The sequence below is a fragment of the Ailuropoda melanoleuca genome, chromosome 16 (assembly GCF_002007445.2).
Source record: "Ailuropoda melanoleuca isolate Jingjing chromosome 16, ASM200744v2, whole genome shotgun sequence".
Taxonomy (NCBI): domain Eukaryota; kingdom Metazoa; phylum Chordata; class Mammalia; order Carnivora; family Ursidae; genus Ailuropoda; species Ailuropoda melanoleuca.
In genome coordinates this window covers 86,214,748-86,241,561 of record NC_048233.1, presented here as the reverse complement: position 1 = coordinate 86,241,561, position 26,814 = coordinate 86,214,748, and the positions used below count along the sequence as shown (strand labels likewise).

Sequence of the window (26,814 nt, the reverse complement as noted above, 5' to 3'; positions counted from 1 at the left end):
CAATGCAAAATTGTTAGAAAAAATTAGGAGAATATCTCTCTAACCTTGGGGTAGTAGGTGTTTTGAAAGAAGTAAGGTAAAAAAAAAAAAAGTGAATATGAAAATGTTTGAAAGGTCAAAAGTAAAATCAAAGACCACTGATGAACCAAAGGGAAAACAGTACGCATGTGGCAAAGGGTTAATAATCCGAATAACAGAAAGCTCCTAGAAGCTCGTAAGGAAAAGACATTCCAGAAGAGAACGGTAAGGAGGATGCCACACAGAAAATCATGGCCACAGACAAGGCAGTTAAAACAGTAGTCAGGTATTTGTTGTCACTATCAAATTGACAAAATGTAAGAGTTACACCCTCCGTGCTGGTGAGGATGTGGAGAAACGGGCATGCATAGGCTCTTAGTAGGGCCATGAGTTGTCTGGCAGTAGTTCAAAATAAGTGCACCCTTTTACCTGGTAGTCAGTCTCATATGGAAGAATCTCTCCTGGGGCATCGTTAGTAAGGATTTGGTTTCAAGAGCCATGTAACAGCAGTGTTCATGGTGGCAAACAAAAACAAAAATAAAAATCCCTGCAAGTTTCACTACCCACCAATGAGGAATGATTGAATACATCATGGAATGTTTATTCAGTGCAAAAAGTACAATTTTCAAAACCTATGTTCAGTTTAGATTTATTTGTCCATTGCATAATGATAAAGCTGATTGCTGAGTATTACCGTACATGTTGGTTTTGGTTTTGGTTTTGTTTGCTTAAAAAGAACCAACAGCATAGATCAGTGTGGAGACCATGCAGGGGAGCGGAGGATGACACACTGGCAGGTACCTCGGGGCTCTGGGGGTGCAGGCTGGCTGACCAGCAACTTTGGCTTTATGGATTTAGATCCGAGGATTGTTTTGCTCTTTGCAGCTAGCTGGAGCACTTCTTACTTGCATAAGTTAGAAAGAAAAAATCAGGGAAGTAGAGACGCAGATGAACAATTATATAGTTTTACTTAAAAAAAAAAAAAACCCTCTAATTTCCAGAAAAAAATAATTCCACCATGATCATTTGTATTTAAGCATAATTTAAGTATAGCCCATTTTTCTGAAATGAACCAGAAATGTTACAGATTATGGGGGAAAGACATGGAATATCTGAAAATACTGTATTACTCTCTTAATCTCTATGAGATAAAATCACTTTTGACATTTCTGCATTTTCCTTCTGCACATGTTTTAGTGTGGAGTGGAGTGCAACTGCTTGCCTGTCTGGGTAACGATTACCTAGACATTTTACTATGATTTCTGACACACTTTCCAAGACCAGAACTGAGGAAGCCATACGATAAGTTTGCTATGATTTTTTTTAAGATTTTTAAAGATTTTATTTATTTATTTGAGAGAGCGAGCATGCACACGCACAAGCAAGGGGAGGGGCAGGGGGAGAGGGAGATGTGGGACTCGATCCCAGGACCTGGGATCATGACCTGAGCTGAAGGCAGACACTGAGCCAACTGAGCTACCCAGGCACCCTGTTTGTTGTGATTTTTGCAGAAACATTAATAAAAATGGAATTCCAAATCCGTTCTGGAAAGGTGAAGAAAGCAAGAATGCTCGCTCTACTTACCAGAGATGGTTTTGTCAATAGGTTTAGGTGTATGGCCCCTAGCTTTAAGAGGTAAGATGGTAGGAAGGGAAATTGAAAGTTTTGTTGTCGCTTAGCTAAAAGTGGAGCACTCTGACTATTTGGGGGAGGAGTTATTTTGTCTTCATCCACATGGTGAAAGGAGGGACTCGCACGGGCTCTTACTGAGGCCAATACTGCTCCCAGACTGGAGGGCGCCCACTGTTTTGCTGTGTGCTCAGAAGCCGTTGTTAAATGGCTTTTCATTAACAAGCTGAGGACAAAAAGGCAAGTCAGTGAATGCAGTTTGGCCAGAGATTTCCCATTTTTTCATTGTAATATGTAGTGCCTTTTTTTTTTTTAACCTCATTAACTTACTCTCTCAAATTGAGCTGAGAAATTTACCAGTACTCACTGAATATAGTTAATGTCTATAAAACTAGATTGATTAAGTTTGATGAGAGGCTCTAAGCGAGCACCTTCATTTCAGAAGCACTTACATAAAAATATAAATTATTAGGGGCGCCTGGGTGGCACAGTCATTAAGCGTCTGCCTTCGGCTCAGGGCATGATCCCGGCGTTACGGGATCGAGCCCCACATCAGGCTCTTCCGCTATGAGCCTGCTTCACCCTCTCCCACTCCCCCTGCTTGTGTTCCCTCTCTCGCTGTCTTTCTCTGTCAAATAAATAAATAAAATCTTAAAAAATATATATATATATATATTATATAAATTCTTAGAGTAGGCTACAAATCATTCTTGTCCTGTGGTAAAAGCAAGTCTTTTAATGCCTTTTATTAAGTAACATTGTGTTAATTAGTTCATTCATGTGCATCTCAATAACTTGGAATAAATTAAACAGTTTTTATTGTTCTAGAAGTCATATTTTCACGGATACAGTGTAGCCACCTTATACAGAATTTTAGTTAAGATTTGTTTGTATATAACATTGTGTTCTAAGTAATGAATTAATTTATGGAAATTCTCTGGTTTCATTTTTTAATTCTTTAATTCTTAATATTCAGTATTGTAGAGTTAAATTGCATAGAGTAGAGCTGGAATATAATTAAACAAGTGGGTTATTGAAGCTATAGTGTAGCCCTAACTATTGACTAACCAGCTTTGAAATTGAAAAATCAGTTATTTCCGTCTACACGTGGACTTCTACAAGGTCTAGGAATTTCTCATGGGCAGTTAATAATAAGTTGATAATAGTAATTTGTTATTTAGAGTCTAGAGGGTTAATTTTATATACATTTTTAATTCTTCTGCGAGTCCTAGACCTGGCAGATTTCCAGTGATGATTGAGGCCTCAACCGTGTGTCACATATGTTGACTTGATGTGGCCATGAGCCCTCAGCAGCTGACCTTGCAGTGAGCACACTGTCTGTTTAACCTGTGCTGTTTTCTCTTTCAGACGGGGAACCGGTGCTTTCAAATCCAGAGTGGGACTGCCTGCACCTGCTCCTGTTATCAATAGCAAATACGGACTCAGAGAGACAGATAAACGCTTAAATAGGCTTAAAAAGTTAGGTGACAGCAGCAAAAACTCAGACAGTCAATCTGTCAGCTCTAACACTGATGCAGATACCACTCAGGAAAAAAACAATGCAAGTAAGTAAGGGAGATTGATAAGCATCTGTCTTCTTTTTTTTATTATTCTTTTTTTAAGTATTCACACAATTATCTTTCTAAAGTGTGCTTCACTTCAGTAGTTTTGATCTTTTAACTATTGAGAGAAGCTCTGGGACTCACGTGCTTCAGCAGCACCGGAAGGTTCTAGAAGCGATCTGAGCACAAAAGCAGTCTGTATCCCGCTTCCAGATTCAGTCCTCTACTCTAGACTGAACTGTCTGCTTTTCTTGAATTCCTGGTAACTGGATATTACATTCTTCATCATGTGTTCCAGGGTCGTCCTATGTTTGAGAGAAACATTTTCAAGGTGTTAGTTTGACTGTCGCGATGGCGGTAGGACTGGGTAGAGACGTCGAGGCACATACGTGTCCCTGCGCCGAGCCAGTCCATTAGCACGCATGATGCCAACCTGGGCAGTTCATAGCTCTGGCCTCAAGGCTCCCACCTTTTTACTGCTTGCTTGCCCTTTTCAAACTGAACTGAGCCCGTTCAGCGAACCACCAGTTACCAGACTCAGAATTGTGATAGAGGAGCATTTCGAAGGTCGCTGCACCATGACGTGGTGCGTTAGCCTCCACTGAAAGCAGCAAGAGAGGCGAAAAGAAGAAGCCAGCATTAAGATACCAGTTGTGCGTGGGGGCAAGACCGTATGGAAACTGGAAACAGAGAGAATGGAGAATAAAGAGGAAAAAGCGAAGCAAGCCTAGCCGGGCAAAAGGAAACGCGTCATGTTGGTGGAGCTTTGAAGTCCTGGGACCATGCTCATGGCTGCCGGTCTCCTCTGGGTAACACCGGTTTCCTCTCATTGCCACTACAGCTGTAGGCTCTTTAGTCTGACTTGTTTCTGACGGGACTAAAGTTTCCAAGTTTTGACTCGGTGATCCCTAGGGACGCCAGTTTCGGCACGCCAGGTGGCCGTAGGTACTCGGTAGCGCCTCTCTGCCTTCTGAAGTGGGTTGTTTGAGGCTTCTCTCCCTGTCTTCAGACATTTGCAGCCCAGCGCGGTGCACCCCTCCCCTGCAGAAAACCCTGGAGAGAAGGAAAGGCCTCTCCCATGATGTGATGGTGAATGTCACTGCCGTGAATTCCTGCATCCACCTGCTGCTGGAGGGTCAGAGGCCAGGTGTAACCCCGTAGTGGACGAGCAGCACTGTGTTCTAGTCCAGTCTCTAATGTCCCAAGTGAACAGAAAGAGCGCAGTTAGCCCGCCATTCACTGTTGACTGTTGGTTCTAATAATAAATGGAACATAATCAACGTTTTGTTTTTGGAGTCTGGTTCCTTGGTGAAACTGGAGACTTGTGAAGCCCGGTTTAGAAATATGTGCATGAAACACTACAGAGCGCGGACACAGCCACCACGCTGCCCACACCGGATCGCTCTGTGACACGGGGGGCACTAACTCTATTCCTACTGTATACATACTGAACTCAGTACACCACGAAGTCTAAAAGAGCATAATGTAGGTAGTTTCTGAAAGTGTACCAACTACTGTGTGACCATCTAGGGACTATTGCTTAGAAAACCAAATACTTAAAAGCCTACTAGTTGTTGAAGAGATACAGAGATGGGTGAGACTCAGGCCCCTCCCTCAGGGAGCTTACGCCTTAGCGCCAGGATACAAGTACACAGTCACGCAGAGCCGGAGTTCAGAGCGCACCAGTAATCCCTTTGAGCTATGGTCTCAGCATTACCGAGGAGAAATGCAGCACTTCCCAGTGATTGCTGATGGGAAGGGGCTGACTTTGTTCAAATTACCTTTCTGCAGGATGATGGTTCCGAGGACTTGGAGGGTCGGTGGAGCTAACTTTGAGGGCCGTGTGTAGAGTTGACAGATGCGGCTCGGTGCTCGGGAGGAGCGCGAGGCTTACTGCCGGTCCTCTCTCAGCCTGCCCTCCGCTAGGTCACCTTCCCAGCAGTGTTCCTGCAGGCCCCCACAGGTGTTCTTTAGACGGGATTTCTTTTGGTATCTGTGTCTCGACCATAACCTTCTACCTGTTTGAAAGAAAGACTTTGAGATGGCAGCCGTAGCAGAGCCGGGGCTGTCCGGGCCTCTCGCAGAGGCGGCGGCGAGCCGGTTGCGTAGGGATTCGGAGTGCTTTCTCCGTGCGCAGCTGCCGTCGGACGCAGCTGCCGTCCTCCCCCTGCAGCTTGTTTAGAACTCAGCGGGCAGAGAACTGCTTTCTTTGAACAGCTTGTATGTTCTTTGTAGAGAAACATTTCTGCCTAGTCGGGAGATAAATTATTTCTTCTGCACAGATTGCTCTTTTGAAAGGTCTCAAGAGCCACAAGTTGACTGTTGGCTTTAGCGTCCGGAAAGAGGAGACAACAAGAAATGCATTTTCACAAATTCGGTCCACAAGCCTGAATTACAGTGCCGGTATTAGAAGATCGTGGTTTTGTAGGCCTCTTGTGCCTCGATGGCTAGGCCACCCCCCCATAGTCAGTGCTACGATACAGGGTGTGAGTCCTGCCAATGCCACAAGTCGGTGTGAGACCCAGAAGACAAGGCCGGTGGAATAAGGTTATCTTAACTCCGGAGCGCCTGTCCTAGACATAGTGGACTGGGTCACCCACTTCTCACTGTCAGCTGTCACAGACTTCACTGTTGATCTGAACGCTCCTTGCGGCTGAGCCTGTAGGCTGCTCCAGAGTCCTTCCCGACAGCCTGTTGCGGGCAGCTGCTGCCAGTCTGTGCTGCTCGCGTGAGATGGAAGATGCTTGTTGTGCCTGACGAACTGAACTCTAAAGTCTTACTCAGGGTTTTCTGGATCTTCAAGTTGTGAAGATGCCAGGCTGTGGATGGCCCTCATACTCCCTTGGTTCACGTTGATAGTGTGCAGTTCTGGGGCTTTTCCAGTACAGAACCCGGCCCGAGCGCGTGAGGAGCTTTGATGTCGTTCTGCTGTTCTTGTGTCTGCCTGTAATTCTCGATGCCCGCGCGGGGCTGCCCTGCGCTTTGGAGGACACCCTGAGATGGCGGCGATGGCCGTGCCTCATGGTTCCTGCACCGGGGCGCGGGGACCCACAAGTACCTCCGTGGCGTGCTTAGTGCAGTGGACCTTGAGTCCCAGAGCGCTGTCCACATCCCACCTCTTCCCCTACTGGGTGGACGATCTGAGGCCTGCTTGTCCATACGCGCTTGGCTGTCACACGGATTTAATAGCGCTACAGAGAATGCATGTTAGGGTTGAGATCATACTGACTGGGCCATTTTGCACAGCACCAGTATATAATAACTGCTAAGAATGTATATCTCCACCTAAAATTACTGTCTTGGGTTTAGGCACTGGGGACTTGTCCCTGCCGCCAGGCAAGAGAGTCGCCCGGGGTGTAGCCGCACCGAGGCCGGAGTAGCCACAGGTGTACCTGATCTCCACTGAGTCAGAATCCCCAGGCTCTTGACAGACTTCCATTAGTTTGCAGCGTGGCGCCTGTCTTCCGCATTTACCTACCATCACTATCATCCGGAAACCCTGGAGGACAGTGTAGACCTGTCTTTAAGAGAAGAGCCCTTGGCGCCTATGGGGTTCCCATCGTAGTCACACTGCTCACATTTCTCTTGCCCTGCTTGTCTGGGTCTTTTCTGACCTTTGACTTGATGAGCATACCTCTTAGCTGGGCTTTTGTGAGATACTGTTTTTAAGACGAGACTGCCCAATACAAGAACATATGTGAGATCTCTGTATCGAAAAAATACATAGCATCAATGCAATCTATTTTGTGCTGTTGAGAACACAAACACAAGTGCTTTGTCTGTGGTTCACGGCAGTGGGTTAGCAAGGAATCCATTGGAAGCAGGGGTGGATTCAGAATCATAAAATGAGACTCACCTAATGGATTAAAATACAAGCTGGAGTAAGGATAATCTCAGGTGCTCTGAAAACACAGAGGAAGGGTGATCTGTCATCTGTAGAAAGTCATGAAAGTCTCCCTGAGCAAAGCATTTCCTAAGCAGAGTCTTAAAGAGGGTAGGGGGTTGGCCAAGTGAAGCATGGTCAGAGCAGAGGAAATTCATAAATGGAGGTATGGGGACGAGCATAGGACTCGAATAAAGAAAGTATATCACGGCTGGAGTTGGGAGGGTGTGGGAAGGAGGGATATGACCATTGTTTAAAATTTTGGATTTATTCTTAAGGCATCAGGTTACTGAAAGTTTTAAAGCCCGGCAATGACATGTTGTACTAGGAAAATCACTCTGGCCACAGGGTAGAGAATGGGATGTTGGGGAAGCAATGGCAGAGATGAGAAAAGGTAGGGAGGGAGTCGTTGCCGCAGTTCAGGCAGGGGACTGTGAAGCAAGACAAGTAGATGGCCGCAGGGGCGCCGCAGGAGTGGGCTCCATGGGACATAATGGCTGAGTGCATGAGGCGGTTAGGGAAAGCAGGAGGCCAGGATGACCTCCCACTGTCTGCTTGGGCAGCTGGGTGGACGGTGGTGGTACTGAGCAGGTTGGAGAATTTAGAAGAACAGCCGTGAAGCTTGATGGTGAGTTCAGTTTGGGTATGTTGACCGTGATGAGTCCATCCTCGGGAAGATCTAGATGCCAGCAGGCATTTGGTGATACGGATCTGTAATCTAGGAGGGAGGCTAGAGAAAGTGGTTCGGGAGCTGCCAGCACATCAGTGGTAAGAGCCACACGGGGCAGGGGTGGGTGCCTATCACCAAGAGAATGCGTGTAGTTTCCGAAGTCTAGGACAGCAGAGGCCTGAGGAGCGCAGCAGAAGGGGCAAATGGAAGGGCAGGAGGGAGTGCTCCTGTGGGCAGCCAACGGGACAGGAGTTTTCAGGAAGAAAAACGGTTAGTAGTGTCACATTCTGCAGAGAAGGAAAGTGGAGGAAGGGCTGGAGAGTGCCCACTGGATTTCGTGATGAGGTTTTCCAAGATTGGCAAAGGCTGTCTTATTGGAGGGAAAGCTGGATCCAGATTGCAGGGGGATTGCTGTCAAGCGTGTGGTGTAGACGTTTTCATGGTGAAGGGGCGACTGCAGGTACAGAATGAGAACAGGATGGCAAAAGGAAAAGTAAGGCTGAGGACCGCATAGAATGGTCTTCGAGGAGTCTGGGCTGAGCCAAAGGACTTCACAGCCACATTTGAGAAAGTCGAGTGCCGCACGCTGATGAGCATTTACGTCAACAAGCACATCTATTCAGTCTACCTTGTAGGAAGACTTGTAAGCATAAAGAAATCCTTTAACAAAAGAATGCCCTGGATAGCCTTGCATTTTAAAAAATAATTTCCAGCTAGTTCTGTATAATTCCAATTCATGCTACATCAGTTGTTCTCCAATTGAATGGGATCCAAGCCACAACTCCTACTATTCTAAAAAGAAGTGGCAGCCTTGGGGTGGTAGTCCACGTGGATAAGCACATTCTTGGTCTGATCAGGGGATCTCACTCCTGGGGACTGTGCTGGTTTGGGTACCCCAAAGCCATTTATGAGACACCCTTCTTGAGTACAGAGCCTTCTACATGGTTTGATATTTTTGGAATGCCTGTAATGCAGTCTTGTTCTTCTCTCATAAAAACTAATGGTAACTTACTTGCTTAGCCATGCAGAAGGAACGACAGTCACCCTGGCAACCCTTGGGCATGTCAGCGGCGCCGACAGTCTTTGTTGGGCAGTGTGCTTGGTTTACCCATAGTTGCTTTTTACTCTCCCTGTTTTCTGGTGAGAAATGGGGATTATTAGTTTGGTCATCTCAGCTTCCCTAGTGGATGACTGAAAGGGGTAGTTGAATGGAGAAGACGTGTTCAGGTGGGGCCGGGGAGATGGACCTCCTGTAAAACACTATACACATAGGTCCAAAATGTAAATGGAGAGAAAAACGTAAAGACAGCAGAAAGTCCGTGGTAAGGTCAAGCTCGGTGTGGAAGCAGCTTAAACTTGAGTCACCTGTAAGCCTTTTGAGAATCTGGTCAACGGTCCTGTTGGTCTGTGGGTTGGCTGTTCCCAGTAGGGTCATCGCAGCCTTTGTGTATGCTTGTCCAGAGGAAGTTGGATCCCCTCTGTCCCTGGAGCGGAACTCTGGTAGCACGCTTCTTCCCGCCTCAGTCTGATTGTCGGCAGCACTTCTGCCGCCCTCGGGAGTCTGCCGGTCCTCAGGGAGTCGGAGCAAGAACTTTGTGTAGTGCGGTTCGCTGTGGAAATAACAGTATATGGTTCTTAGGTCTCTCTTCCTTGTTTGAAACCATTGTGATGGAACGTGTCTGTTAGAGCTCGTTAGGAATATGCTTCTGTTCTGTATTACTGGTCAAGTAACATACTTCCTTTGAGTTAATGAGTAGTGGATTTAAGGAACCTGTTTTGAATGATGATGTTAAGAATTTGTGAAAGAAAATCTGATTTTTTTTTCCCTCAAGTTTACTTCAAACCTTTCATGTGGTAAAAGACTCAGGAAAAGAAATACTTACTTGGACAAGTATCGTGATAGATCATGGACGAGCTCAGGGTGGAATCCAGGTCCTTGCTGTGTGAAATGCGTGGTGCCCCGTAAATCGGAGGCAGCGGTTGGGAAGTTGGAGGAGGGTGGCGTGGGGGTGCCCGCGGCCGGCCGAGACCGAACGGGGTCCGTCTCGCACGTGCTGGTGTAATCCGGACTTTCATAGCTGACAGGTCTGGGCATTGTTGTGTTGAACACTCGGTGTTACTAAGGCTGGTTTTCATCCTTTTTTTCCTCCTTAACTTGCAGCTCCTAACCGAAAATCTCCAGTTGGTGTGAAGAAGAGCAGCAAGGGCCGAACGTTAGCAAGGCGGTCTGTGTCAGGAGTCCCAGCTTCTTCCAGCTCTACCTCATCTAAGCTAACTCACACAACTAATTCCAGGGTACCAAAGAAACTGAGAAAGCCTGCAAAGCCTTTACTTTCAAAGATAAAATTAAGAAATCATTGCAAACGGCTGGAGCAAAAGAGCGCTTCAAGAAAACTCGAGATGGGAAACTTAGTCCTCAAAGAGCCCAAAGTAGTTCTGTATAAAAACTTACCCATTAAGAAAGATAAGGAGCCAGAGGGACCAGCTCAAGCCACAGCCGCCGGCGGGTGCTTAACTAGACACGCGGCGCGTGAGCACAGGGCGAGCTCCGGGCGGGGCGCCCCGCCGCCGGGGGACGGCACCCCCTGCACCTACAGCACCCGGCGCTCCACGCGGACGAGGGTGAATCCGAGGGAGCCCTCCGACCCCAAGCTGGAACCAAATGCGTCGGACGGCTGCAAGAGCAGCTCGCCAGAGGCCTGCCCGGACAGCGGCGAGAAGCCGGCCCCCGCGGCGCCGGAGGAGGACCTGGCCCCCGGAACAGCGCAGGAGGCGGAGGCCAAGTGTCAGAGGATCGACAACAGCATGGCCAAGAAGAAGTCACGGCAAGGAAAACTTGTGAAACAGTCGGCGCAAACCGAGGAGCCTGCCGCGGGGCAGGACTCCCCCGGAGAAGCCGGCGTGGTGCCCGAGGCGCGGGGGCCGCACTGCGAACCGGGCGAGCGCGGCGCCCCGGAGGCCGCTCCTGGAAGCTTCCCGGACTGGGCACCTTCGCCCGGCGGCGGGGCGGTGGTCACGTCCGACAGCTTCAAGGCAAGAGACGGCTTCAGAACTGCAAAAAGTAAAAAGAAGAGGCGAATCACAAGGTATGATGCCCAGTTGATCCTGGAGAATAACTCCGGGATTCCCAAATTGACTCTCCGTAGGCGTCACGACAGCAGCAGCAAGACAAACGACCAAGAGAATGATGGAATGAGTTCTTCGAAAATAAGCATCAAGTTAAGTAAAGACCATGAAAATGATAATAATCTGTATGTAGCAAAGCTCAATAATGGGTTTAACTCAGGGTCAGGCAGCAGCTCCACGAAACTAAAGATCCAGCTGAAGCGGGACGAGGAAGGTCGGGGGTCGTACGCGGAGGGGCTCCACGAGAACGGGGTGTGCTGCAGCGACCCTCTCTCGCTGCTGGAGTCCCGCATGGAAGTGGACGACTACAGCCAGTACGAGGAGGAGAGCACGGATGAGCCCTCCTCCTCGGACGGCGACGAGGAGGACGAGGACTACGAGGAGGACTTCGAGGACGACTTCATTCCTCTTCCTCCAGCCAAGCGCCTGCGGCTGATAGTCGGGAAGGACTCCATAGATATTGACATTTCTTCCCGGAGGAGAGAAGACCAGTCTTTGAGGCTCAACGCATAAGCCCTTGGTCTCACTTTGGCCTGGGAAACCTACTTTAAAGAAATAAAAACAAATTCCAGTCAGTTATTCCTCACCCGAGACGTTCTAGCGGCCGCACTTCCCTTCTCTCTCCACTCAGCAGCGTCATACTGTAGAAAGTGTACAGCGCACTGACTCTCCCTAAGTCTGATTTGTGCAGATTTTTATTGTACTTTTTAAATAGCCTTCTTACGTGCAATTCTGAGTTAGAGGGAAAGCCCTGTTGTAAAATAAAGGCTCAAGCGAAATTGTGCAGTGATAGCAACTTTCTACACGGGACGTTGAAAACAATAATGTGGCTACACAGTTTTCTTTTCACTTTTCTTTTTTTTTTTTTTTTTAAACCAAGAGCACCAGCTGGCTCTTTAATATATGACTAAACAGTAATTTAAAACAAATCATAGTAGCAACATATTAAGGTTTTCTAGTACGTGCTAATATCACCAGCAATGATCTTTGGCGTTTTGATTTATTTGCTAGATGTCTCCCCCTCGGAGTTTTGTCAGTTTCACACTGTTTGCTGGCCCAGGTGTACTGTTTGTGGCCTTGCCTAAAAGAGCAAACCATCGGTTGGGAGTCAAATTGGTTTCTTTAAAAAAAAAAAAAAATACGATTACACGTGTGACCGCCAACTTTTCAGTACGTTATATGTACGAGGGTGGCAGTGTGCAGGATACGTTCCGATACAGCGTATTTATTGCTTGTCGTGTAAATTAAAGACCTTGTATTTAACACTTTTCAATCCTTTTAGATAAAATTGTTCTTTGCAAGAATGATTGGTGCTTATTTTTTCAAAACTTTGCTGTGAACAATGTGATGAAAACAAGCAACATTTATCTAATGAACTACAGCTCTCTTAACTTGGGTCTTCAAGGTTTCTGTTGCACTTGTAAAATGCTACAAGGAATATTAAAAACTCTATTCACTTTAACTTATAATAGTTTATGAAATAAAAACATGAGTCACAGCTTTTGTTCTGTGGTAACCTATAAAAATGTTTGTCTTTGAAATTCAATGTAAAGAACTGAAAACAATGTATATGTTGTAAATATTTGTGTGTTGTGAGAAATTTTTGTCATAAGAAATTAAAAGAACTTACCAGGAAGGTTTTTAAGTTTAGAAATATTCATGCCAATAAAATAGGAAATTATAAAATATATAGTTTTAAGCACTGCATCAGTGGGAGTTCTTGGCTTATGTTAGTTTATGTATGAAAATATCGAAGATTTTTTTGACTATATTATCAGTTAAACGAAAAGAGGAGTCAGATTTAATTTGTTTTTTTGAAGCACTTTGAGAAGAGAAATTAATTTTAAGTAACTTAATGAGCAAATTTTTGATTACTACTTTATGTTCAATACCAACCTTTCATTTCTCTGGATTATTTTACAAATCACTGGACAAAGAATTTGGGAATATGAAACTGTAGCAGGTGTTTGGCGCCAGTGGGTCTCTTATTTCTGGGAAATGTGTACATGTACTTTCAGATACACAGTGTTCCTGAGTAAAATCGATTTAGGGGTTTGCGTAGTGTCTTAAGATATTAAAAGGAATCTGCCCGTAACGCAAAGTCCAGTGGAGAAAACCGCAATGCTTACTGTTATTTCTAGGTGATTCCTGCCGTTTTCCAGGTTCTGAGGACACCCTTTAAATTGAGTCCCATAAAACGATTGCCAATAGGGGTTCCACACAGAAATTAATAATAATCATAAAAGTGTTTGCAATGTAGAGTTTTTGTTTCTCCCCATGTTCTTTAAGGAGTTACTCGTGTGGTCTTACGTCGCCTCCTTCCTGTCTGTCCCGTGCAGGTCAGCCCCTCACGTAGTAGCGTGGAGGTGGGCGCAGACCTGCTTGCCCGCCACACGCCCCCCTGCTCCGCGGGTGGCTCTCCCCCTCGCGAAGCAGCACAGCCCCCCGGGGTCTGTCCCGAGGCCCTCGGAGCGCGTTGCGGACCACGTCCAGTCCTCACGTTGTCCCTCCTGGGAGGAGTGTGAGACTCGCGCCACTAAGGAAGGTCGAGCATAGACGCCGTGTCTGGAAAGTACCAGAGAGCGGTGGGCCACCTCTTTCACTCCCGTCTTAGCGTGGAGCGTTTCGAAGAGGTTCAGAGACTGAATCGCAAACCGTCTCCCGGAATACCAACAACAGCCATTTCAGGAATTTCCATCTTAAGGAAAAAGTCACAAAATACCACATTTCCCACGTTTCTCCATTTTTAAGCTTAATTTTAGTAACTTATTTATGTTTGTGTTAACTTGATCGTGGCCTCGGCTTTTCGAGGCTGACCTTCCCCGCGGGCCCGAGCGGCGGCGCCCAGAGCGTCCCCGCCTCGGGAGTCGGGGTGCACAAGCGCTGGGCAGCCGTAGCTGCCGCCTTCCAGGGAGACCTGACTCCGCGTTTCCAGGTGGGGGCCTCGGAGCTGCTCGGGCGCCGCAGAACCTCGCCGGGCGGCGCGGCGGGAGCCCCTCGCAGGTGACCACTTGGAGGAGGTCGCGTTCAGTACAGCGTCGAGCTTCAGCTTATGCTTGATTCGTCAAGATTTTGGCTTTGTAAGAATTAGGAAATGATCGTAAAAATAAGTGTAAAGTCTTCAATTTTCAATCATTTTGCAAATTAGTGTTTTAAATTGTTTTGCTGAGTTGTAATACCTTTGAGATACAATGTATTCCTTGTACTGAAAGAATGAAAAAAAAAGGACTTTTTCAGCGTTTGAGGTAAGTTCTTTAACGTTTCATTAAAAACATTTTTTACAAATATTTTGTACATGCACTTGCAGTATTGAGGTTAATCATTTTAATAAATTCGGAAATTAAAACAACTTGGCCGGTGTTCGCTGTATCTGAGAAGAAAAGATCAAAGTGGTGCCTTTCTCCACGAGGCTTTCACTTGAAGTAGAATTTGTAGTCTCAGATTCGGAAGCTTTCTAGCATCTTCGAGTGTGGCGTTGCATGCGCCCCGGCCTCCGTTTGCTTCCGGTGCTGCTGCGTTGAAAAGACGGGGGGAAAGCGGTCCTTGTTACCGCGGGGAGGCTCCTCTCAAACCACGCGGCCCTCCGACCCCACGCTGTGCGACCCCGGAGCGCCAGGTGTCTGCCTGCGCTGACGGGGACGAAACTGGCCCATGTGGGGCTGGCGTGGGCCCTCTGTCCTAGTAAGCGTAGCAAAACCTCGTGGAGGGAGGAGGTAGGTCTGGCTTAGGAGTCAGGGAGCCGGAGTTGGCCGAGCCCCGCAGCTTCGAGTGGCCCTGAGCGAGCAGCGCCCCGAGTCCCCGTGGACGCCCGCGTGAGCTGCGCCTCGGCCCCACGAGGCAGGCGGGCAGGGTGGGTGGTGCGGGCCCGACGGGAGAGCGCTGCCATCCGATGGGATCCGCCGGCTTCCCAGCGCGTGGAAAGGCTACGAAGCCGGCGTCCGGTCTCGAGTTTTCTCTCTCAGATGAGTTACCTTTGTCCACTAGCCGGTGGCAGCCGGCTTGCAGGGTGCTGCCCGGAGCTCTGGCGTGATTCTGTCCCCCCAGTGCCAGCTCTGTCGCTGGCGTGCACCCCATCATGCTGGCCGCAGAGCCCGGTGGCACCTTGCTAGCCCCAGGGTTCCGGTAAGCGTGGCCCCGGCCTGCGAGGGTGACATGGTCTCCAGCTTCTCCTTCCCCAAGGCCAAGAGCGTGGGCATTGCTTGCATTCGCTAGTGATGAGGCCCAGAGGAAAAGCGGAGTTTGATTCCTCGGGAAGGGGCAGGGTGTGCGGATGGGCAGGAATGGGAAGGGGACCTCCCGCCAGGGCTGCCCCCACCCGCTCTTAGGGCACCTCGGCCGCTGCACCTCCCAGGACGTCAAGTTTGTGCCCGTGGGAACAGTCAGAAAGCTTCTGGTCTGGAGGACCAAAGACGGCCTGCAGCCTCCCATGACGACCTGGGTAATTAATGTTCTTCCAAGGAAAAGTCTGTCCGTTACCAGGTCCTATTTTCTCCTTGTCAGATGTGTGAGTTTTCCTGCTAAGTTCAGTAGATCCGTGGCTTCCCTCTTCTGGGGGTAACCTCCCCCCCCATTGAGTCTGCTCCGCCGTGGGGACGCTCACACACCAGAAGGCTGGCAGGGGACGTGCAGGCGGGTGGCGAGCCTGAGACCCTGAACGGCACTATCCCGAGTGACAGGAGTGAGGCGGCATTTCTTTAATATTTGTTGAACACCTGTTCTGTGTTAGTGTGAGCGGTGGGGGGAGGCAAGAGGTCAGAGGCCTCAGTGTGGATGTAATTAAAGCCCTGGGAGCAGGTGAGGGGACCTAGGGGAGGGCGGCAGACGGCCCCTGGGCCCCCCCACACACACACACCCTCGACCTGGGGAGACCTGGGAGACCTGGGAGAGGGCAGCAGGGAGGCACTTCCAGGAGCAGCCAGACTGGTGGGGAGAGAGGAAGTCCGGCTGGGAGGGACAGAAGCATGGCCGCTGGTGGGAGGTGGGGGTAAGAGGGGCCTCGTATCATTAATGAAGGACAGGCACGGTGAGAGGAGAAGCTTCCACAGGGGATGGATGAGTTCCCAAAAGGGATGGTGGGGAAGTTATTCCGAGTCTAGGGGCGGACGGCTGGTTTTCCCTGGTAACAAGAGGAAAAGAGGAGGACCTGTGGGGGAGCCAGTTCCAGCAAGAGGGTTTCTAGTGTGTCTGTAAACAGGAGGTGAGGTCACCTGAGAGTGAGGAGGAGGTGAGAGCCCCCAGACCTTTAAGAGCATGAAGGAGATTTAAAATCGAGAAAGGAAAAGCAAGCCGACTCTAGAAACCTGGCATAATTCATGACAGAAATCCTTACCACTCACCTTCCAGGTGCCGGACGGTGTTCCAAACACCCAAACACACCAGCACTTCTCAGCCTGGGTGTGAGGCTCTCAGCTCGGCGGGGGGGGGGGGGGGGGGGGNGGGGGGAGGATAGAGGGCTCAGGGGGCAGGAGAGGCCTTGAGTGAAGAGCCCAAGAGAGTGTGCAGGTCAGGGAAGAGAAGTAAGTCCACGGCCTGAACAGGAACAGTACAGACCCCCGAGGCCTGGAGGTGCTCCCATGGTCAGAGAACAGTCCAGCAGTAGTTGGACCAGCACGTGGGTAGAGAGGGGGTTGAGGTCAGAGCGGGCTCTCGGAACTTTGGGAGGACTGCATTTAAATGATGGCAGCGTCCCTGATGGAACCTGGGAGCCTGTCCTGGTTCTGGGAGACCAAGACATCGGGCAGCACCGAGGTCACTCAAGATGACAGCAGACAGCCTTCCCTGTGAGTCCTGGGAACCATACAACACTAGACGGAAGCAGCCTGCAGGGGATGCCCGCGGGGAGGTACTCAGGTGCAGGGGCGCCTTGCTGAGCCTCCCAGAGAGGTGAGTAAATGCTCAGAAGTTTTGTTTCAATGAGTGAGTCAGCCTGCCTGAGACCACGCAGGCCCAGGTGGTGGCAAGCGGCAGGGCCCAGCATCAGTCCCAGACCCAGCTCCAAGGTCCTGGGTACGTTTGGAGCCATGCCCGGAGAACGCTAGAGAGTCCCAGAGCCGAGGGTCACTGGGGCCAGCCCGCGCCACAAGGCCCCACCTTCCCTAGGTTAATTCCGGAAAGCTCCGTGGATGGCAAATGGCAGTCACCGCCTTTCACCCTCCTTTCCGTGCAGTTATGTGTGGCCAGGAGAACTTTGTCCGAAGGTTATCATGCAGATAAGATGGGGAACTTCCCGCATTTGTCAGACAGACTCAGGGGGCTTGGAAAGTGGGCAAGGTGTCTCGTGGACTAGTCTCTATCTGAGTGAGTCAAGCAAGAGGAGGCCTGAAGACCGCCAAGGAAAAGTCCAAGGTTTCTTCCAGCCTGGAGAGCTGCTGACTCCATCTTGACAGTGACCTCATGCCAGTGTAACCCAGCCACAAAGGAGGAACCCTATGTGACCAGGAGGCTTCTTGTGTTCCCCCCTAAAATGGCACGGGGTCCCCTCAGGCACTTGACTTCTCAGGGGACGCACTTCGGAAGCTAGAGTTACAAGGCTGGGGAGTTGGTAACACTTGCGTATCTAACTCCCAGCCCATTGCATGTTGTGATTTCCTTCCACCTCGGGGTGGGGTGGGGAGTCGGACGCTGATGGGAAGCGCCTGTTAACCTCTCCCCCAGCCTCTGGCAGGTTGGAGAAGGCCCAGCCCAGGGTCACACTCCTGCAGACCAAACGGAAGGACATTTATTTCCTCCTCTTGCCAGTGAAAGGACATTTTTCTTGGGGCAAGAAGGGGGAGCAAAGGACGGCCTGAGCAGCCTCTGAGTGGACCAGAGTCGCTCTGGGAAGTGCTCAGCCCGGTCCCAGCGAGCAGAGGGCTTTGAGTCTTGCCGCCCTCCCCAGCTCTGCGAGCACAGACAGAGGGAACGGAAGGCTGCTGCTCTCTGGTCTCCGTTTTCGCACCTGTCAAGCAGGGCTTACACTGGTGCTGACTTTGGCCTCGTCGAGGAGTAGGTGAGGGCGCCTTGAGCCCCCACCTGGGGCCAGGTCCCCCGTCAGCAGTTAGTGTGGGCTGGCTAGCCTCCGGGAGCTCATGGGCCTCCTCTGGGCCTCTGCCCTCCCCAGCTAACACCTGCTCAAACGGCTTTCGATCACAGCCTTTTCCATTCCAACTTCAAATCGCTGGGCAACCGGAACTGGTCTCTACTGGGACGCAGATGTAAAAGAATTCTAGTTCTTTCTTCCTCTGGCCAATGCCTCTGTCCCCTGTGGGCCAAGCCGTGCCTCCACCGCTCCGGGGAGCATGGGGCTCCATCCCCATTCCTCTCCTCCTCCCTCCATCCCCATTCCTCTCCTCCTTCCTCTCCTCCTTCCAGAAAGGGGTCTTTCTGGATGTGCCTGCTCCCTTGACAACCTTCTCACCTGAGCACCAGATAGGTGCAGGGCGTTCAAAAGGCACAGAGGCTTGGGGGGGCAGCCCCCCAGCTCTTCTCCTCATGACTGGCAGGTACATAAATCGGGAGGAAGGGTGACACATGCCGGGATGGGAGTGAGAAGCACTGAGGGCGTTCCGAGGAGGTGCCACTCCTGCTGGGAATCGAGGCAGGGTTCAACGAGGAGAGACGAAGAAAGGTCCAGAGGAGTTCGCATGAATAGGAGTTCATAAGCCCAAGGGACGGAGAGGCAGCAGACCGTTGGAGTCCTGGAGACAAGGAAGGACAGGATGTGCTCTGGAAGGATACCAAGAAGTTCAGTGTGGCCAATCCAGAGGGTTTAAAGGGGATGCGGGGGTGCCCAGGTGGCCCCGAAGAACTGGATGAGGATGGGAGGGAGACAGGGACTCACTGGAGTTAGGAGCAAGGGCCCTGGTCAGGCACCCTCAGGGCACGTCCTGTCCACACCACGTCCTAATTAGGCAGCCTTAGCTCCCTGCTCTGTGCAATGGAAATCATCACGTGTGCCCACCTCGCTAAGGATTAAATCAAACAGCCAAAGGATGCCCAGGCACCGGTGTGGCCCACGGTGGGTGGCCAGCCACTGCTGGTCACTGTTAGCTCCTGGGATCTAATTCCGGAGGCAGTGCTGTGTCTCTGGCTTTGCCCAGTCAGTCCCGCCTGGGCTGGGGCTCCTCCCGGCCCCGACTGTGGCCCAGCCATCCCAGGAGCCAGAGAGGAGGGCCAGGCCCCTCAGGGGACAGAGAGGGGGACGGAACCCCCAGGCAGCAGGGACAGCCTGAGCCCCCTTGCTGGCTGTGGCGGGCGTCCTCCTGGATTCCAGCATAGGCAGGTGCCGCGCTGGGCCTCGGCCCGTCTTCTTAGCTACCTCGGCGCCAGGACAGCCAAGCTGGAGCAGGCCGAGCGAATGCACAGGCTGATGCAAGAGAGAAGAAAGCGAGGGGCGCCGGGAAGCGGCCAGCTGCCACAGCCACTGACGCCACGGAGCAGACGCGAGGAAGGCCGGAGGCAGGGGGCGTTGGTACAAGCAGTCGGGTGACAAGCCTCCTGCCTGGAATTTGAGCAATGGAACTAGAACATCCATCACCATCTGATCCCAGCCACCGCCTCTGAGAGACACGCCCTGCTCATCCCGAAGCGGTCCGCTTTGCTCCTTTGCCCTGGACCCGAGACACGTACTAGTTCCGTCCTCAGGTGCGGCGGGATGGAGCCCGTGCACAAGACATCATCTTCTTTACAGCTGTGGCTAAAGGAAAAAAAAAAAAATCAGGTACTTGACCACGCTACTGTGCCCTGCAGGGCTCATTTTTAAAGTAGGGTTTTTCTGCATATGCTTTTAGTCCAAGAAAATTGCAGAGGGAAGCAATAATTTTTTTTTGTTTTCCGAGAGGATCCCGCAAGTTAGTTCAACTTAAAGTGCAACGTTGTTTCATCTGAAAACCGGGCCAGTTCTGCTGGAGGATCCTTGAACAGAGGCTTCAGTGATAGTCCCTTTGACTTGCGTGTGATTTCCGAAAAATAAAAATAAAAAAATAAAAAAATAAAAACTCAGCCTGGCAGCCAGGCCAAGGAGGGAGCTGCGTTGACCTGTGATAACATGTGTTTGCTTAGCTGGGCCACTCACCAAAGAGGTTAATGTTCAACTTCGTCCAGTCCCCGGAGCAGCAGCGGGGAGCCACCGGGGAGAGAGACCCTGGCCAGCACGGAGGCCACCGCCTGTCTGCCCTTCCTCCCCCCAGACAGTGACGTGAGTCCGGTCCTGCCCTCGAGAGCGCCAGCTGAAGGCTCCGAGCGTCTCTCTTGCATCTTTGGGAACACAGAAGGCTGGCAGCCTGGCATCCTCATTGCCATTCCCGGGAAGGAGGCAGAGCCCGAGGCTCGGAGTGGGACAATGTCACCAACACCACAGAGTCCCCAACAGTCCACCACACTGGGCTAGTTCCTAGGGACCCCTGGGAGACCCTGGTGGGTTGTGGCGTTAAGTATGGGGGGGTGAGGCTGGTGAGTAGCCCTGGGGTTCATCTGGGTTAGGAAGTCTTTGCTGTTCCCTCCACCTGGACCCTCTCTCAGTCCTCCCCTCACCTGAGCAGCAACTTCTGAGCCCTCGGACCTCTGGCAGATGTCACCTCCTGAATCCTCTCAGAGGCCTCACTCCCACTCTGATCTTCTCTCTGCTCGGTTCTGATCCCTCTAGCCCCATGTGGTCCTTGGGGCCTGATGGTGTCAACCCAGGAGGGCCTGGGCAAGCCACAGGCTGATGGGGAAGGGGCTTCCTCCCTGGAGAAAGAAACCCTAGACATGCTCCAGCCTCTTGTCCCCTTCGGTCAGCTGGGCAGGGTTCAGGTCGCCCAGAAAAGTCAAGGCCTCAGGTTGCCATCAGCCACAGGGGCCCCTGAGTCACCCTCTCCTCCCCCCAGTGAAGTGGGGAGCCCAGGAGGCCACACTAGGCAAAACGGCTGTGCCCCACCTGAGTGCCAGGACTCCCAGGGGAGAAAAGGCTGGAAGTGGGGAGCAGAGCACTGGTTCCACGTTGGGCCTGGGGACATGGCCCGAGGTCTGGGATAGGGAGGGCTGGTGGCCGAGGGACACGTGGGTGCGGGCACCTGCCGCAGTCACAGCCTTCTGGCCAGGCGAGGGTGGTGGACTGGCCAGGAAGGAACACGCTGTCCCCAGGCCGGCCCCTCTGGCCCACCTGCCAGCACAGACGCTGCTGCTGTGGGGGTTCCCAGGCAGCCCCAAGGGTGGGACCCATCTGTCCAGCCAGGGTGTGCGCTGGGCAGGGGCAGAGCAGGCAGGGCCCTAAATGTCTCCTCAAGGCTGGCCACTTTCCCTGTGGGCAAGAAGGGAAAGCATGTTCCAACAGGGACCAAAGCTAGAGGCATGAGAGTTAACGGGGCACCTCAAGAAGGAACGAGATGGGCGGGGGTGGGGGCGGTTGCATAGTGCCCAGTTGGGAGATGAGGGGCGCTGGGGCAGCCCCACCCCCACTTGCCAGCCCACCTGCCCAGGTAAGGCCTGAGCCCAGTGCCACCCAATTGTGAAGCTATCCCCTCCACACCCAGTGCCCCAGGGATGGTGGGCCCCGTGAGCACGCGGTGGGATGGCCAGGCTAGCGTGTGGCCCTCGGTCAGAGAGAAGGCAGACCTGGGCTGCCCTGGGGATGAGCCAGGGTGTGAGCAAAGCCAATGCCAGGCAGCTTTCCAGCCACTGAGTCCTGTAAACAGAATGCCGCTGGGGTTGGCAGCGTGTTACTGGCTACGTGGCTTTCCGAGGCCTCAGGGCCAGCTGGGTTGAGAGGGTGAAGATGGGCTGAACTTGGACTCCAGCTATCGGGAGCGGCAGAGGACAGGACTCTTCCCCTCCCCGGCTTTGGCCGCCCGTGGAACGAGGTGCTGGATGGCCTGGCTCCTGCAGCCCTAGCTCCCCTGGGCTGTCTGCAGGACCACTCAGTGGTTCCACGCCTTCACTCCTTTCTCAGTCATTTGTTGTGCGGTGTTCCCTGAGCCGTGATCGGTACTGGGCACACACTGGCCACCAGGGAATCCCCGATTCCTGCCCCCGGGTGGTCCACAGTCTGACAGTGAGACACACACACTTCAGTTGGGGCTCTGAGGAGGGCAGCCCAGGGGACACAGAGGAGGCCCCCTGGAAGGCTGGCAGGTACGGCAGGGAAGGCTACCCGGAGGAAGTGTCCGCTGAGCTTGGTTTTGGGCACTGCCCTTCTCTGAGCTTCTGTCAACAGTAGGCTTTGGCCCCTGCCTTGTAACACACCGAAGCTGGCCGGGTCCCAGGTGAGACAAGGCGACAGGCCTGGGCCACTGCCACTCACTGCTCTACCTGGCAGCCTTGGAAGAGAGTGAAGACACACTGGCGGCCCCCATCCCTTCTTCCTGCTGCCCTGTCCTTGAGACCCTGGCCCACACCAGGCCCACACAGGGCCTGAGGGCGAATCGAGGAGCCAGGTCCTTCCACTCCTGGATTTGGGCCCATGCCCTGCCACCTCCTGGCTGTGCCATCCGTGGCAAACGAGGTGACCTCCTCAAGCTCGCTTCTCTCTTCTGCTAAGTGGGGAGGGTGATAATTGTAACAACCGATTGTCAGTTGTCCCCTAAGTGTGAAACTGGGCTTGGATTTTCCACGTGTTATCTTGATTTCTCCCTGCAAGACCTCACCACCCTGTGTTCTTTTTTTTTTTTTTTTTTTTTTTTTTAAATATTTTATTTATTTATTTGACAGAGATAGAGACAGCCAGCGAGAGAGGGAACACAAGCAGGGGGAGTGGGAGAGGAAGAGGCAGGCTCATAGCGAAGGAGCCTGATGTGGGGCTCGATCCCATAATGCCGGGATCACGCCCTGAGCCGAAGGCAGACGCTTAACCGCTGTGCCACCCAGGCGCCCCATCACCACCCTGTGTTCTAAATAAGGACCCAGAGGACAATGAGACTAAGACTCATCTCAAAACCACAGACCCAGGGCGCCTGGGTGGCTCAGTTGGTTAAGCATGCAACTTCAGCTCAGGTTGTGGTCTCTGGATCCTGGGACTGAGTCCTACGTCCCATAGAAATGACAGAACTGGCTTAGAACCCTAGTTTTTCTGTTCAAAAGCCAGAGACCCCAACCACTTCCTTTAACATCATTCTTGCCAGGTCCTGTCTCAAGCCAGGCTCAGCCAGGCATACAGAGCGGCATGGAAGCCAGGCACCGGGGGTCACCCTGCAGGAGCTGGCAGAGCCAAGGGCAGGCAGTCCCCCTGACCTGGGGTGTTTGGAAATCAGGACACGCAGGAATTGCCCGACCCTGCACCAGGAGGTGGTGAGCCACGGGAAGACCCCCCAGAAATCACTGGCAAGCGTCACAGCTGGCAAAGCCTGCAGCACCACGATTGCCTCCCTCCAGCCTCCCGGACCTCATGCAGGAACTAGCCCGGACTTTGCTGCAGGGGACCCTTGGGCTTCTGGACCCCGCATTCAGGGCAGCCATGGTCTGGGGCATTGGTCGCCCCCTAGTGGCGTAGCATGCTGCCCCGCACTGTGTGGTCCCCGACCCATCACCAAACCTCCCCATGCCTGTCTCGTCACCACTGGCCCCACATGCCGTATGCCAATCCTGTGTAATGACCAGGGTGGAAAGCTTAGCACGGGGGCCTGGTACCTAGGGAGCGTTCAGTGAACACTAGCTGTGTTAGCATCATATGACGTTTCTTTGGGTAGGCCCACGTTGCATGTGCCTTCTGCAGCGTGGAATTCCCACTGTGGGGGCCCCGGAGCCTTGTCTCCCACTCCCCAGCCTCAAGGCTCAGGTCTGTGCATTCCTCCATGAAGAACCAGGGGCCCCTGGGAGCTCTTCCTGGTGGCTGTGGCTGCAGGATCCCACAGCTCAAGACATAGGACCCTTCCAGCCCCTGGAAGGCTTCCAAGTGCCCCTTCCCAAACAATAATGCCTAAAAGGAAACCATTACCCTGCCTTCTAACTCCATTGCCTAGGTCAACTTCATATAAACAGGATCCGTGCGTCCCCTTTTGTCTATCTTTTTGCGCTCCACATTACGTCCGTGAGACTCCTTCGCAGCATGGCATGTGCTCTTTTTTTTTTTTTTTTAAGATCTTATTTATTTATTTGAGACAGAGCACAAGAGCAGGGTGAGGGGCAGAGGGAGAACCAGACTCTCCGCGGAGCAGGAAGCCCGATGTGGGGACTCGATCTCAGGACCCTGAGGTCACGACGTGAGCCGAAGGCAGAGGCTTCACCAACGGAGCCCCAGGCGCCCCCCGTGGCGTGTGCTCTCCAGCACTGTTGTAGCTCTCAACCATGGGAATACAACACAGTTTCTTTATACTTTCGACTGCTGTTGGACACTTGCGTTGTTTCCTCTTTGGGGCTATTGTGGGTGGCGCTGCTGGGTGTCATTCACGCGTGCCTGTTGCTGGACATGAGCGGTCATTTCTATCAGGTACGGACCCGTATCCGGGACTGCGATCGCTGGTTCCTCAGATACGTGTGTGCTCACACTTCGTTATGAAAAATCTCAAACCTACAGAAAATTTGAAAGACTTGTTCAGCGCACCCCACGTGCTCTTCACCTAGACGCCATGACTCATATTCTACTGTAGCTGTCCTATCGTATCTCTACCCATCGGCCCCTGCTGTGCATCCATTAATCATCTACTGTTGCTGAGGTGACCAAAAAAAAAAAGAAAAAGAAAAAAAGGCAGGACACAAAATGATCCCAAAGCCATAGACTCAGAGAGGTTGGGAAGACATTCAGCAAACCCCCCAGTGGCCATGGTGACCTCTGCCTGGCAGGAGGGGGCTTAAGCTCCCCGGAAGAAGGTGGGAGGGATCAAGGAAGTAGAACAGAGGCAAACTGCCCCCTAAACCTTCTGATCCTGAGAGGGGTGAGCAAAGGGCTCAGAGGACCCCACACCAAGCTGAGAAAAGGTGGTCAGTGAAAGGGGTTGAATCTCATTTCCGGGAGCATTTAAGATGAAATTTGGGAGAAGGTTCTGGAGGAAGAGACCAGGATACTGTGTTGTATCTAGGAGTTTAGTTCTACGAAAAGCTTTAATGGGTATGCAAATGGCCAGCAAGTAGAGACACTCAACGTCACTAATCATTAAGGGAAACGCAGATCAAAACCGCAAGGAGATACCATTTCACACTGTTTGCAAGCCTATTATAAAAAATAAAACAGAAAGTAATAAGTGTTGGTGGGAGTGTGCAGAAATTGGAGCCCTCGTGCACTGCGGGAAGGTAAAATGGGGCAGCCACTATGGAGAACAGTATGTGGTTCCTCAAAAAATGAAACAGAGAGTTATGGCTTGAGCCAGCAATTGTGTTTCAGGGTTTACGCACAGAAAAATTGAAAGTAGGGATTTGAACAGATATCTGTATCTCAATGTTCCTAGCAATATCTTCTTTTTTTTTAGATTTCATTTGAGGGAGAGAGAGCACAAGCAAGGGGAGTGGCAGAGGGAGAGGGAGACGCAGGCTCTCTGCTGAGCAGAGAACCTGATATGGGGTTCTGTTCCTAGCAATGTTTTTTTTTTTTTTTGTAAGATTTTATTTATTTATTTATTTGACAGAGATAGAGACAGCCAGTGAGAGAGGGAATACAAGCAGGGGGAGTGGGAGAGGAAGAAGCAGGCTGATGTGGGGCTTGATCCCATAACGCCAGGATCACGCCCTGAGCCGAAGGCAGACGCCTAAACGCCTAAACGCTATGCCACCCAGGCGCCCCTGTTCCTAGCAATGTTATTCACAACAGCTAAAGGTGGAAACAAAGGGTCGATGCATGAATGGCTAAAACACAGTGGTATATCCATACGGTGGAATGTTATTGGGTCTTAAAAAAAGCATACAATTCTGATACATGCTGGATGAACAGGGATGAACCTCAAGGCCATTGTGCTCAGTGCAATAGGCCAGACACAGAAGACACCTACCGCATGACTCGCCTCGCGGGAGGAACATCTAGCAGACAAATTCATAGAGACAGAAAGTGGAGAAGAGCTTACCAGGGGCCAGAGGGAGGGGGGAGTGGGAGGTCGTTGTTTAATGGAGAGAGTTTCAGTCCTATGAGAAGAAAAGAGCATTAGACATTGGTTGCACAACATTGTGGATTTACTTTTTTTTTTTTAAGACTTTATTTATTTATTTGAGAGAGAGTAAGTGAGTGAGCAAGAGAGAGAGTACAAGCTGGAGGAGGGGCAGAGGGAGAGGGAGAAGCGCACTGCCCGGTGAGCAGAGAGCCCGACTCAGGGTTCGATCCCAGGACCCTGAGATCGTGACCAGAGCCGAAGGCAGACACTTCACTGACTGAGCCACCCAGGCGCCCCCACTGTGAATTTACTTAACACACTGAAGCATACACTGAGTACTCTCAGCGTCTCTGTCGAAAGAGCGGAGTGTGTTCATGAGGGATGGAATCCGCACTGGGGCTGCCAGGAGGCAGACTGAACTAAGTCCATGAAGGGAGGGTTGAAAGGAGTCAGAAAATTTTAGCTAGGGAGGGTCCTAGTGGAGAGCTTTAAGCGCAGAGCTGGAGCTGGGGGACCCAAAGTGGGATGGGACAAATTTAGGGTGGGTCTCTTTGGATCCTGCTGGATGAGAGAGTACAGGGCATGGCGGCTGGCATCTGTAAGAAAGGAAGGCACAGACTTCCAGTTATAAAATAAACAAGTCACGGGGATGAAAAGTACAGCATTAGGGAGTAGCCAATGATAGTGTAATAACGTTGCACGGTGACAGATGGTGACTACACTTACCGCGGTGACCGTAGCATAAGGTACAGAATTGTCAAACCACAACACTGTACACCTGAAACTCACATGACACTGTATTTCAACTATGCTTCAGTTTTTTAAGTGTGTTAAACGAGGGTGCAGGCCACGGTTCAAGGGCCCAGAGGCCGGCGTTACAGGGGTCAGGCAGGTAGATGTGAACACAGTGTTCTTTTCAGTTCATGCCCCGGCCACGTGCCAAGTTCTGTCCTCAGTTCT

The 26,814-nt window shown here is 51.4% G+C and overlaps 1 protein-coding gene and 1 long non-coding RNA gene across 6 annotated transcripts in view; one reads left to right on the top strand and one right to left on the bottom strand.

Moving 5' to 3' along the window:
* The window catches only part of KMT5B (lysine methyltransferase 5B), a 53,049-nt gene extending 40,473 nt beyond the window's left edge, over positions 1-12,576 (top strand). For 4 of the 5 annotated variants that reach the window (XM_002921295.4, XM_034646021.1, XM_034646020.1 and 1 more), the window contains 2 exons: positions 3,016-3,212; positions 9,924-12,576. In XM_002921295.4, the coding sequence (XP_002921341.3) occupies positions 3,016-3,212; positions 9,924-11,401 (1,675 nt within the window). In that variant the 3' untranslated portion in view covers positions 11,402-12,576. Of the gene's footprint in view, positions 1-3,015; positions 3,213-3,507; positions 4,491-9,923 lie in introns of those variants that run through there. The other variant, XM_034646022.1, reaches the window with a different exon arrangement.
* An 11,518-nt stretch (positions 12,577-24,094) lies between these two features.
* On the bottom strand, positions 24,095-26,814 carry LOC109489963. The gene is made up of 3 exons (XR_002143130.2): positions 26,581-26,814; positions 25,831-25,888; positions 24,095-24,347 (listed from the first exon to the last, which is right to left on the bottom strand). It is a non-coding gene; the product is annotated as an uncharacterized LOC109489963 (long non-coding RNA).